The sequence below is a fragment of the Limtongia smithiae genome (assembly GCF_038497785.1).
Source record: "Limtongia smithiae strain NRRL Y-17922 unplaced genomic scaffold V1518scaffold_1, whole genome shotgun sequence".
Lineage (NCBI taxonomy): Eukaryota > Fungi > Ascomycota > Lipomycetes > Lipomycetales > Lipomycetaceae > Limtongia > Limtongia smithiae.
In genome coordinates, this window is record NW_027117622.1 from 1,426,572 (window position 1) to 1,438,937 (window position 12,366).

The window sequence follows — 12,366 nt, forward strand, 5'->3', positions numbered from 1 at the left end:
TACTTCGCTTTGATCCGAATGCTTGTGCGATGCGCACGTGAGATGTATCTCGTTGGTTTAGGGTTATCTGATGCTCATTCGCAAGTTTTATGCTGTCGACGTGCTCGCACGAATAGTTGAGAGCCGGTGGTGCTTTGCAATGCTACTGAGGATACGAGAAAAGAAAATGCTGAGAACAATATTACTTCGTGGCAGCGGAACGGCGTGTTACGGTTGTCGGTGGCTGCACAGGGAGTCGGGACTGAAGCCGCTGGAGAGCGGCGCGTCGAGGAACAGTGGCCGGTCGACTCGCAGCGAAAAACCATTCGGATTCGAGCAGGTGGAGATTCCTGCAGAGTCATTCCCGGAGCTTTATACGTCATTTGCATTAAAGAAGTCTGGCATAGCCACGAGACCCAGGCCTTCTGGAGAACAGCAAGGACAACGGCAACATCAACAACGGCGGCGGACGGACGCCGCGACTCGCAACAGAACAAAAGATGTATCGGCGACTGAAAACGGCGAATCTCTGAGCGATACGGTGCCACTTTTGGCGCTGTCATTGTCACAGGCGTATAAGCGAGACCGCGGCCTACTAGATTTAGGCGATATAGAAGAAGAGAGCACAAATTTATCGAGCCGAGCTCTACTTATACAAGGCAATGAGCTATACAGACAGGCCACAGAAGAGGCAGCGACAATGCATAACGAAATCATGAAATCATACACAATCGCAACTTCATACGCTGTCACACTGGCTTCAGCAGAGAAGGAGCACGGCGACAGCAAGCACCAGGAATGGGTGCGTGTGACGATTCCCGGAACTTGCGAGCGGATTGAAGGCGACTCGCTCACGAATAACAGACAAGACGAAGATATGATTGAATATATTGACGGAAAGCTGCATGAGGATATGGACGCCAACGAGCGACTGCTGAAAGAGTATTATATGCTGCCAATGTTGTGTGCACTTTCGCGTTTTTTCAGTGGACGTGTGAATTTGCACAAGCACTCAGTTGTTGCCGACAGCTCTGCTCTGAGCTCGCTGACTCACTTTTTTTCTGCGATACAGCGGGGATCAGAGTCAATAGAACCTGGAAATATCATCGACGTGGTCAAAGTCGGCAAGACGCTGTTTTTAAAGGACTTAAGGGTGAAGATGGCGCCGGTGCCTTCTGCGCCAAGCGATGGACAACGTTCATCAGGATTTTACAGGGTCAACTCCATGCAGTTTGGATCGCTGGATATGCTGGTACGGTTCCGAGTGGACACGAAACTCGCACCGAAGCTGGCAGGCGCGCTGCCTCGAAACTTGGACTTGCAATACGAGAGATATACGCCGGCGCATCGGACCGTACGGTTCCAGTTTCCGCACCTGGGATTTCCACTTCAGTCTATCATAGTGCCAGAGGCGCCACAGGTGCGACGCGAGCTGGCACGGATCCGACATGTTACAGTAGACCCGCCGGAGAAGGAGCTTGATGCGGACGACATGAAGCTGTATTTACGACAGCAACTGGTTGAGGCGGCGAAGTCGGAGGAGATTGTTGAGGATGTTTACTTCACACGAGTTCCAACGACGTGTCTCGCATTGATGCTACGGGGAACGACAAAGGGAATCGTGGAGTATCTGCGGCATGAGAACCAATTCTTTGCAGATTACGAGACGCGGGCGCGGCCGGTGCTGCGGTCTGTGGAGTGCGTCATTGAACTTCTCCAGACACGTCTCGCAGATGGGCGGTACGAACTGACGGTCGAGCATGGGACGCAGGGCAACGAGCTGGCGGTGTATAAGAAGGGGCGTGGCCGCGAAGCTGTACTGGACGAGGTAGTTCGGACTGTGTTTACAGAACCTGCTGTGGGAGAGAGCGCAGAGCAGGCTGTCTGAGTAGTGTATATAGCTGCGAAGCTCGAAGACAGTAGTTATCAGGCATGGATCCGAGCCGCTGCCGCTGCGGGGCCGACCGGCACCGCCGCGGCTGCGCCGCAGAGGCGGTGCAGGGCTGGAGCAGGGTCGGGACTCAAACGTGACTGCGAAACGAAACATAGGCGCAGGCGTGGGCACGGCGCGCAAACGGCAGCACGGGACTCCGGATCACCCATCGTGACACAGCAGTCACGGCGGGTCACGCCTCCGCGCGCGGCAGCCAAAGGCAGACAAGGCGAAAGTGCACAAGCCTAAGCTCGCTCACTTCACCACACTGCGCTTCGTTCCGGCCATTTTTTTTCTCCTCCCGTTCTCGTCCTCCTTCCTCGTCCGTTGCCTCGCCTCCTTCCTCGTGCCCGGCCACCACGCTCCCGCCGTCCGCCGTCGCTCCGCCTCCGCAGAGCTTCTGTCAACCATCCGCCCGCACCACCTGCCCCTGCGTCGTCCGCCTCCGTGCGCTCCTGCGGTCCGGGGTCCTGCTCCGTCGGCCATTTTCCTCCCGCCCTCGCCTCATCACCGCGCATCGCCGCGTCCCCCATTTCCCGCATCGCGTAGCCTCTGGTGAGACCGTCTCAGTATCCGGTCTGCGTCCCTGCGCGCTCGATTCCCTGCATCATCCGCTTTGTATCTTCGCCGAATCCCCGGTCGTCTGCACGTGCATCGTTCGGATACCTTCCCTCCCTTCTCCCCCACTCCCTCGTCTCCCGCATCCCGGGCACTGCTGCAATCCGCGTTCTCCACGCACTCGCCGCCTTCAGCAGTCTCATCAGTCGCCATTGAATCATCCGGCGGCTTCATTCTGCGCAGACTCTAGGCCTGCCTGCCTCCTGATCGCCCTCTCCGGATAGCCTGTGTTGCAGATAATCCAGCAGGCGGCAGAGCGCAAATTGTTCTCGCGTTCCACATTTCTTTTCTCAACCACAATGTCATCCGCTGTTACCTCTCAGGCTCCTTCATACGCCCTCGCGGCCGGTGGCAATCTGTCCTCCATGCGAGCATCGGCTCCTGTTACAGTTGCATCGTCTGCCAAGGATTCCGCTTCAGCGTCGTCCGTTCCTTCTGCGGTCTCACCATCGTCATCGCCGGTCCCGCCTATCGCTGCAACTTCTCCATTTTCCGCCGCCGACTCCAGCACTGCTGTCGCCGCGTCTTCTGCACCTGTGACCAAGGACTCTGTCGCTGATTCGGCCAGCATACATCCCGCCGAGTCTGCGCCCTCCGATGCTACTGACCACACGGCTTTTGCAGCTTCATCTGCCGATGCTACTTCCACATCTCAGAACAACGCCTCGAGCTCCGCCTCGTCCTCTGATTCTTCCACATCCACATCCGACTCGGCATATTCGGTTGAGGCTTCCTCCCCTGCTGCCGTGCAGAAGCCGACTCTGACCCCTGCGCCACCGCCAAAGGTCAATGCATGGAACATCCGACACAACGTCTCTGCCGCACTTATTGTCCCCGTCGTCGCCGATCCTACCCCCGCTGAACTTGCCGCTGCTGCCGCTCTCAAGCCGGCCGAGTCTAATGAGGCGCCCGTATCTGAGGGAGAGCCTATTATCGAGAAGAAGGAATCTTTCAAGTCGAAGGGTAAAGGTATGTGTCCTTTTGCTTCCACTGTTACCGCGCAAATTTCTAATCAACTACAGGCAAGGAGAAGTGGGTACCATTCACTCCCGTCGTCATTCCTCCCTCAAAACCCAACAAGGGCGGCAAGCCTTTCAGCAACAGCAACAGCAACCGCGGCAATGCCGTACGACCGAATCACTCTGGCGCGCGCCTATCGGGCGAGAATTCGAATGCGGACGAATCTGGTCCGACCAAGCCTAACACTGGCAACAAGAATTTCGTGCGAGGGAACAACAGACAAAAGACAGCTGGTGCTGCGACTGGAGAGCGAAAACCATCGGGCACTCCTGTCGCTGCTGCCTCTGCGGGAGACAAGGACGCGAAGTCTACTCACAGTCGACAGCAAGCCGACAAGAAGGATGACAAAGAGAGGGACGATGCCAAGGCGGCCAGCCTTGAGTCGGCCGAAGCTGACGCCACAGAGACTAGCGCCGCCTCCAACGTACTAACATCAACCACCAGCGACAAGCCAGCTGACGATACAGCCACCGCTGACGACGTCGATAAGACCTCGTCGCAGTCTTCTTACCCGCCGTCCTCTTCTTCCTCCGTCGCCGCCAACAGCACGTCCCCCGCTTCCACTCAAACTTCCCTGCAATATCAGCAGTCCGCCAAGGGCGGTGTTCCGCCTAACAAGGGTAGATCTCAGAGACCGTTCAACCACGTGAATGGGGTGCACGCTGGCAGTCAGCAAGTGATGAACCGAGGACCGCGAGATTTTCAGAACGGCCAAGCACCATACCAGCAGAAACCGCATTCCAACAGCGTTGGTGGTGCGCGAACGTCGCCGCGTGTGAACCACTCCAATGCTCAATATCAGCAGCAGAACTACAACGGCTACCAACAGCACCATAGCAACAACAGCGGCAGCACCAACAGCAACAACCATCACAACGTCAACTCCAACAACTTCCAGTATCGGAGATCGTCCGCCCCGGCTCCCAATGTTCCACCATTCCAGTCGGTCATGCGGCCATTCTTCCAGCAGCAGCAGGATTATGCCAGCATGTTTGCATACCAGCAGCAGTTCCAGCAGCCGCCTCTGTTTCCAGGATACGTGTATGAGCCCCGCTCTATGGTCACATCACAAGTGTAGGTGTTCCCGGATGTGTGTTTTTCCTTGCGAATAACGACTAACGGTTCATTCAGTGAATACTACTTCTCAGTCGACAACCTGTGCAAAGACATCTACCTACGCCAAAACATGAACAGCGAAGGATATGTGCCGCTAAGCCTTCTTGCCGGATTCAACCGCATCAAGAGTTTGATCAACGGCGACCTCGGATTGCTAGCCGAGGCTTGCGCACAGGCGACGAATGTTGAAGTTGTCAATCAAAAGGTTCGAGCGCTTAGCATATGGCCACAGTTTGTCCTCAGATTTGAGGACCGACTTGCGGCGGGACAGGATGATTGCGATGAGGTTACTGCATCTTCGACGGAATCTTCAATGGCACCTGTACCGATCGCTGTCTCCGAGTCCGAGTAGAGAAGAGACTCTTTTTGTTTAGCAGGCGAACGACCGAGGAATCGAAAAATATGGCACGGCCCAACATAGGCCCACATCTTGTTTATAACTACCGAAGAAGATGAATGTGAGGAGGAGGAAGTGCAGGAGAAGAATAATCTTGATATTTGCATGAAAAACATGACTTGTTGCATGGCCGCAAGCGATGGAAAAAGAATTGGCGTTGTTAACGTGGATTTTACGTGACGCACTTTTTAATCTAAAAAATCTTTGAAAAATAAATCATTACCATAACATCATTTATCTGAGTACATATGTATGTAATATAAACTTGCTTCGTGTTGTTTGACTTGTGATTGCCATTATGTAATTTGAATATCGCCCTCTTTTCTTCCCTAAATAGTCTTAACCGCCTTTCAAGCTACAGTGTGACATTACAACCGGATCTAAGGAGATATGCAGGCGCATTCGCAAGTAAAATAAGCAAATGCATATGCAGCTATGAATGTGCTCCAATTGGAGTTCATCGCAGGGCTGTTTGTAATCCTCACTCAACCCTCAACCCTTGGCCGCGCACGGTGGATTTTCGGCAACCCTAAATCGAAGTTCTCGGCGACGCGAGCGCCAGCATCGCGGTGCCACGATGAGCAGAGCGATGCCGTTACTATGGCGAGTACGGATTAATTATGCGTTATTACTTACCTTCAGACGCGCAGTCTCGACGCAGGCTAGCTCGAAGCCGGTCGCAGCTACCGCTGCAGCAGCACCTCTCGCCGACCGCGCAACGCAGCTTCCGCCCCCGACGAAGCGTTCAGGCCCGACGGCAATGAGCCCCGCAGAAGACTATCTCGTGCGCCCAATAGGCGTCATGACCCCACCGACGGAAACTGACAACAGCTCGAAGGATACACGCACGTTTGCGGAGCGGCGAGCGGATTTCACGAATTACCAGAGGAACCTCGAGCGGCGGAAGGAAATGGTCGCGCAGATGCAGACTTCGTATTTCCAGGACATGCGGGATTTCGGACGTACGCACGGTAAAGACTGGGTTGCGCCACGAATGTATTTCCGTGCTGATCGCGCTCTGTATATGCCGAATTTCGTGGGGAGCACGCTTAGCTCCGGAATGCGAAACGAAGTCGGGACAACCGCGGCGTTGAAGGGGAAAGTCTCTGTGGTGAAATTGTACTGCTCGCTGTCAGGCGAAAAGCAGGTCGCGACCTACTTCAGCTCTCCAGAGAAGCGGGATCACAACGGTGATGGCTACCAAGTCGTGGACATCACAGTTCCGGAAAGCTTCGCGAAACGATGGATTTCAAAGATGTTTGCATCCCAAACCCGCGCGCGTGTCGGACCGGAGCGGTATGGGCTTTTTTTCTACGCACGCATGCCGCCGCAGCAGCAGGTCAGCCAGGCTATTGGGTTCTCAAACAAGTTCTCGGGATATGTTTACATCGTGGACGCTGAATGCAAGATCCGATGGGCCGCGAGCGGCTCTGCGAGTGCAGAGGAGGCAGAGTCGCTGGAGCGGTGTTTGAAGGGCGTCGTTGCGGAGAACAAGGCGCGTTCTGGTGCTACAATTGCGACTTCCAGTTCGTGATGCGCTTGTGTAGACTCAATTGTACATAGAAGTCCTCATTGAATTTAGATTCTCATTTTCAAATGCGTGCCTCGCATGACGAAAGCATGATTTTTTCATAACGAATCCACCCTCGACTTCGATAGGTTACAGATATCGCATTGAAGCGCATGCTATTGTCAAAACGCCTGAGATATAGTAGTAGCCATGTATAATTTCAGGCTCTACTTTACGTCTATAAATTGAACAGTTATTGGTTGTTCACGCTCGGCAAGTGGTAAGCGCAAGCGCAGTTTCACTTCATGTTTCTCCTTCTTCAACTACTTTCATATTTTAAGTAGTTTTAAGAAAAAGAGTTTTAGCATAAACTGCGATCGAATAATAACTCGAGTACAGCAGTAGCAGACTAGCGCAGCAGACTGCAACCCAATTCCAAATGCAGGGACTGGCAGCAGCCTGGCAAGCGCAGATGATCTTTGGGTTAGGGCTCAGGGCAGGGATTAGACTTTTAGATCGGTAATCGAAGGAGTGTAATCTGCACCGGCAGCCATCCACTTCGGACGAGATGTCTGTATTCAAATATGGTTATAGCGACAAAGCAACAACCTGACGATATTTCATATGGTTTTGGCCTTCTCTACAGGAGTTGCTAGAATTACCGAATCTTTGCTCCTTGTGAGCTGGACGGACCTTAACTATGTAGAACCAAATAGAAAACCCTAACCAATGTCGCTACTGGGATCAAATTCGATTACCGGTCGAGATCATTCGGACTCATTTCTCGGACAACAGAATATTGTACCAATTTATAACGTTGCCGTTGTTAACTTGTTGAGTAAACTTCTGACAACTTAGTTGATGCACTCAAAGGAAAGTTCAATGGTCTGATCTAGCGTGCTATGTAATCACTGGAGCACATTGAGAAAGTCTTGCAACATATCCTCCATTTACCATTTCGAACAACGACATATTCATGCTATACCCAGTACTATTGGAATAATCTGGTTTGTACATTCTTTGGAGATAAATGGCGGAGTCGTGTTTTACGAGGTTATGTTAGTCGACTGAGACAAATTTGTAAACTTGAATATTTGCTTCAACTGGCACTAGAAATTATAAGAGAGCAGCCTCTGCTACAAGAACATGAGCTTGTTGATGATTCTACAACGCTACGGAATGTCGTGGTCGCGGGATATGTTATTCTACTGAAGGATATCAGAGAACCACGCACAGCGGGATTGGGCCCTAGTGTTATCCATAATGCAGGACCTACATGATAACTTAGAAGAGACTATCAATAGCTCAGGTCTTTGTCAGTCTTCATTGTGCAGCAAATGTCATTCAGGTTTATGATTACATCACCGACGGAGCAAATCACGTAGGCTACTGTATTAGACCCGCAATAGCCGGCCCCGGTTCACCGACGGTGCAAGAGAATGAGCGGTCCAAGCAAGGGACTGTGGAGCCTGTGAAGTGATCTTTTAATTTTTTCTGGGCATAAACTGAATCGCCACGAAGTCCGAGGGAGGCGCCGACTTCCATGAAGCTGTCGGTGCAAATTGAAAGCAACGCGGACCGGTTGAAAGCTAAAGATATAGATGATCATCGGGTTAGGGGCTGACGACGTGGCCCGATATTTTGGCGCAGACTGGAGCAGATAGACCTGGTAGCACCCCTCCTGCCGCACGTACACGTGCAACCAGTGGCCAACGACAATACCGCAAGCCCACCGCGGACGTGCTATGGACGATGCCGTTGGCTATTTTCCGACTGCCGCACAGGAGGCGGAGCCCAATATCTTCGGGAACCCATGGGTGCAAAGGTTGCTACTTCTGCTCTACATGAGCGCATATGTCGCCGCGAACTACCAGCTGACGCGGCGAGGGCGACGAAGTTCACAGCTTCAGGCAGGCAGTGCTGCTGCAGCGGCAGGTGAGCACGCTTCAACGAGAGCGCGTGCGACCGCGGTTCGAACGTCTCCGCGCAACGATGAGGACCGGCGCGCGTATCGCAGGCGAGATCTCGTGCCGCCGCTACTGAGTTATCATGCATGTCTAACGAAGCTGCGCGATCCGCCGAGACTCGAGCTTTCTCTATATATCTCCACGGATGCGACGATGAAGACGAAGAACGAAGTGACTTCGACTGACCCTATTGCGCGGCTGCCGCCAGAGATTTTTGAGAAAGTGCTGCAGCATATTCCATATCCACTTATATTAGACACCAAACTGGTATCCCGTGCATGGTATTCTCTCGTGTGGGACTACGTGAACCGATATGACGACGCGTGGATATCCTTTGACTTCCGCAAACTCGGCCTCGCGCGCGTGACACCCGAATTCCTAGTGGCCTGCATTGAGCGCGCAAACGGCGGCGTACAGGAAGTCATTCTTCCCGCGCTGACCGCTGCGGATGAGTACGCGGCCGTGCTGCGTGCGCTTGTGTTGTGCAGGCATGCGCCCTCCTCGTCGTTCACGCGCGACCTGCACGTCGATGGCGTACCCTACGCAGGCAGCGCAGCTGTGTGGGGCGTGGACCCGCAGTGTCTTGTGCGTGTCGCGGCGCCTTTTTTAACGAGACTTGTGCGTGTACAATTTGATGACGGATTTGGGGCGGTGCTAGCCGATTGGCGAAATTTTCGGATGCCGACGGCGGAGCTGTTTGCGCAGCTTGAAGAAGTGCGTGTGTCGATGCGGGTGATGTCGCGGTTGTTCGAGTTTGTCGGAAGTACTGCCGATCGCGTCTGGTTTGCTAATTTACGTGTGTTGGGGTTTGCTACTGAGGATGACGAGGAAGTCGACGATGACGCTGACGACGAAGGTGATGTGGACGAAGTGGCGCACGAGGATGACAGGGAGCACAGTACCGACATCAACGACAACGACGCTGCGGCGGACCAGGTATGGCCGGACATGCAGCGAGTAGTTGTAAACCGTGGATATCCTCTGTTTCCACGCCTCCAGATTCTCGACATACAGGGCTGTCCGCCGCGCCTGTTGCGACGACGGGGACGAGGAAGACGACAGCGAACTGTCTTAGATCGGCAGTGTCTTGACTATTTGCTGAGCTGGATGCCGGAACTTTCGCTGCTTCGGTGCCGCGCAATAGCCGTTGTCGGACGGAGCAACTACAATTTTGTGTATCCACGCTTGAGCTTGCGGTGCAATATGAACTTGCGAGAGTTTGATTTCAGCTACAGCAATACGACAGCGCTGCCGGTGATGCACACCACTTGCAAGACTATTCGCCTGCGAGAATGCAAGGTATGGCAGTCAGACACTTCAGCCGACGCTGGCAACTTCTATGCTCACGTCGTGGCATTGGACCTAAGTGGCGCTCTCACGGCTAGAGGCATGCCAATAACAATTGCCTATTTAGCGGCCCTTTTTCCGCAATCTGGTCGTGCGCGACTGCGTTGCTTGAATCTCAGCCGGTGTGTTGGTATCGAGATGTCTATAAATAATGTTGCTGAAATGGCGGGCCTATTCCCGGGGCTGGAAGTTTTTCGGATATGCGAAAGTGCAGGTATCGATGATGCTGCGTTACGAATTATGTATACTACTCTTCCGAGACTCAGTCTTCTAGACGTGTCGCGTACGAGTATTACCGACGTTGGTGTGGTTGGGCTACTCAGTGACCGTGAAAATGGCATGGCGACACAACTTGCAACAATCATTGTGGATGGGTGTGACAGCGTCAGTGCAGACGCTGTAGCCGCGCTGCAGAGGTCTGGCATTGATACAACACCACAGCAGGAGGTTGATGAGGTGAAATGGTGGTGTTAATACGCATAGAACAAATATAGCCAGGCCAAGTCCGGTCGCAACCCACTAAAATCTCCTCGCGGTCGCCACTCGGGCTGACTCGCATGTGGAAACAGCGGTGTCCCGTCGCGAGGCACTACTAAAGGATCAGCCCTGCCCCCGAGCCGCATACAAATCAACTTCATGTACCTATGAGTCGTATATAAATGATAAACAATGGACTATAACCGATGAAATAGATGACCGAGACATAACATCAAAAAAAACAAGCAATTAAATTACAGCTTATTCTTCAAGAAAGGAGGCGTGATCATCTTTTGATAGGCCTGCTCGGACAAGTTGTCACGCGGAGTGGCAGAGTGCGCAGTAATACTGCTTGTGTCGACGAATGTCGAATTGAGGTCCGCCAGCTTCTGTGCGCCAATGAGACGCATGTTCATCTCAAGTTCGTCTTTCAGAACTGCCAAAAATGTCAGAATAGGTAATGAGGAGAAACACAAGTCAAGCTTACGCTGAATGGCGCGGACAACACCAGATTCGCCGTAGGTTGACATTGCGTACAAAAATGGACGACCAATGCCAACACCCTTAGCGCCAAGGCAGATAGCCTTCAATATGTCGGTGCCACGGCGAACACCACCGTCGACGTAAACTTCAATCTTGTTGTCGTAGCCTTTTGCCTTTAGGGCGGCCATAACCTCGACGAGCATCTCAATTGCGGACTTGGCAAAGTCGAGCTGGCGACCACCGTGGTTGGACAACAGAATTGCATCGACACCGTATTCGACAGCCTTGATGGCATCCTCGGCCGACTGCACACCCTTAAGAACGATGGGCATCTTAGTTATGCTCTTGAACCAAGGGATGTCCTTCCAGCTTAGCGATGGATCAATAAAAGACGAAATAGCACGCGCCGCGCCCTGGGATCGGTCAACAGTACCCTCGTCCTGAACCTCGGCGGCCTGCTCGTCGTACTTGGACCGCATATCCTTTTCACGACGACCCAACTGAGGCGCGTCAACTGTGATCCACAACGACTTACAACCACGGGACTCGGCATGCTGAACAATCTTTCTTGTGATCTCACGATCCTTGTTTACATACAGCTGAAGCCACTGGACTTGGTCACCCTGTTTGGCGTCGACGATCTCATCGAACGAGCAGGACGCAAGAGTGGGAATCATCTGGATGACGCCCTCACGATATCCTGCCCGCGTAAGCACGACCTCACCCTCTGGGTTGCCGAGCTTGCCCAGCGCCGTAGCGGTGATGTAAAACGGCACTGACGATTTCGAGCCAAGCATCGTTGTGGAGATGTCAACATTCTCAACATCGACGAGAATGCGTGGTCGGAACCATATCCGATGGTATGCAGCATGGTTCTCGCGCAGTGTGATCTCGTCGTCTGCACCGGAGGAGTAGTATGCCCACGCGGCCTTGCGCATAGTCTGCCGAGCAACATCTTCAAAGTCGAGCAGGTTGTAGCATTGTGAGAGTGGCGGCATAAGGCTTACGCGAGTCAGACGCGCACGTTCGTCCTCGTCGATCACCTCCTCGGTCTCAGCCTTCTCGACAGAGCCCATGTCAACCGGACCGAGGTGCTTCGACGCGGGGAGGTACTTGTCGAGGGTGTCGGAGGGATGGATCGGATCAAACTCCTTTGTGGCATCCTTACCAGCGTACTTGAGTATGATCTTCTGACCACCGGGATGCTCGGGAAGGAACTCAGTGACGTCGTAGGCCTTGCCGTGGACGATGACCCAACAAGAGTCCTTAGTATTGTGCGTGGCGACTGTTGAGGCAGAACGTCAGATACATGCCTGGCTGGTGAACGCACAGCAAATGAAGTACTTACTATCTGCGCCGGTGAGAGAGACCATTGTGAGAATCAATGCAGTGGAGGAGGTGACAAGGAGTGAGGGAGACCGGAGTTGCAGTAATGAATGTTAAGTGAAATGCGCAGCGTTTTGCGGGGAAAGCGGCGTCGCCGGCGCCTACCCCGGAGCAGAACCCTAACCCTAGCCAC

The 12,366-nt window shown here is 53.3% G+C and overlaps 5 protein-coding genes across 5 annotated transcripts; 4 read left to right on the forward strand and 1 right to left on the reverse strand.

The window, feature by feature from the left end:
• Window positions 1-120: 120 nt before the first annotated feature.
• On the forward strand, window positions 121-1,916 carry V1518DRAFT_409681 (uncharacterized protein). Its single transcript, XM_066902420.1, has one exon. The coding sequence runs from the start codon at window positions 140-142 to the stop codon at window positions 1,865-1,867; it is 1,728 nt and encodes a 575-aa protein (XP_066762232.1). The 5' UTR covers window positions 121-139; the 3' UTR covers window positions 1,868-1,916.
• Window positions 1,917-2,829: 913 nt separating this feature from the next.
• Window positions 2,830-5,018, forward strand: V1518DRAFT_424801 (uncharacterized protein; the record flags this gene model as incomplete). The annotated part of the gene is made up of 3 exons (XM_066905881.1): window positions 2,830-3,499; window positions 3,553-4,624; window positions 4,682-5,018. The coding sequence occupies 3 exons, from the start codon at window positions 2,830-2,832 to the stop codon at window positions 5,016-5,018; spliced, it is 2,079 nt and encodes a 692-aa protein (XP_066762233.1).
• Window positions 5,019-5,452: 434 nt separating this feature from the next.
• V1518DRAFT_409686 (ATP10 protein-domain-containing protein) lies at window positions 5,453-6,660 on the forward strand. Its single transcript, XM_066902421.1, has one exon. It carries the CDS (start codon window positions 5,641-5,643, stop codon window positions 6,595-6,597), a length of 957 nt encoding a protein of 318 aa, XP_066762234.1. The 5' UTR covers window positions 5,453-5,640; the 3' UTR covers window positions 6,598-6,660.
• Window positions 6,661-8,087: 1,427 nt separating this feature from the next.
• V1518DRAFT_409688 (uncharacterized protein) lies at window positions 8,088-10,412 on the forward strand. Its single transcript, XM_066902422.1, has 2 exons — window positions 8,088-8,395; window positions 8,468-10,412. Exons 1-2 carry the CDS (start codon window positions 8,319-8,321, stop codon window positions 10,359-10,361), a joined length of 1,971 nt encoding a protein of 656 aa, XP_066762235.1. The 5' UTR covers window positions 8,088-8,318; the 3' UTR covers window positions 10,362-10,412.
• A 206-nt stretch (window positions 10,413-10,618) lies between these two features.
• Window positions 10,619-12,220, reverse strand: V1518DRAFT_403185 (FMN-dependent dehydrogenase-domain-containing protein; the record flags this gene model as incomplete). Its single annotated transcript, XM_066901860.1, has 3 exons — window positions 10,619-10,800; window positions 10,852-12,132; window positions 12,196-12,220. The coding sequence occupies 3 exons, from the start codon at window positions 12,218-12,220 to the stop codon at window positions 10,619-10,621; spliced, it is 1,488 nt and encodes a 495-aa protein (XP_066762236.1).
• Window positions 12,221-12,366: the final 146 nt, after the last annotated feature.

Excerpts from the sequence above, each read along its gene's own strand:
- V1518DRAFT_409681 (XM_066902420.1), top strand. The coding sequence starts at position 140 with ATGCTACTGAGGATACGAGAAAAGAAAATGCTGAGAACAATATTACTT.
- V1518DRAFT_409686 (XM_066902421.1), top strand. The coding sequence starts at position 5,641 with ATGAGCAGAGCGATGCCGTTACTATGGCGAGTACGGATTAATTATGCG.
- V1518DRAFT_409688 (XM_066902422.1), top strand. The coding sequence starts at position 8,319 with ATGGACGATGCCGTTGGCTATTTTCCGACTGCCGCACAGGAGGCGGAG. Across the intron at positions 8,396-8,467 it reads TTCGGGAACCCATGGGTGCA|AAGTTCACAGCTTCAGGCAG; the intron begins AAGGTTGCTACT and ends GCGAGGGCGACG.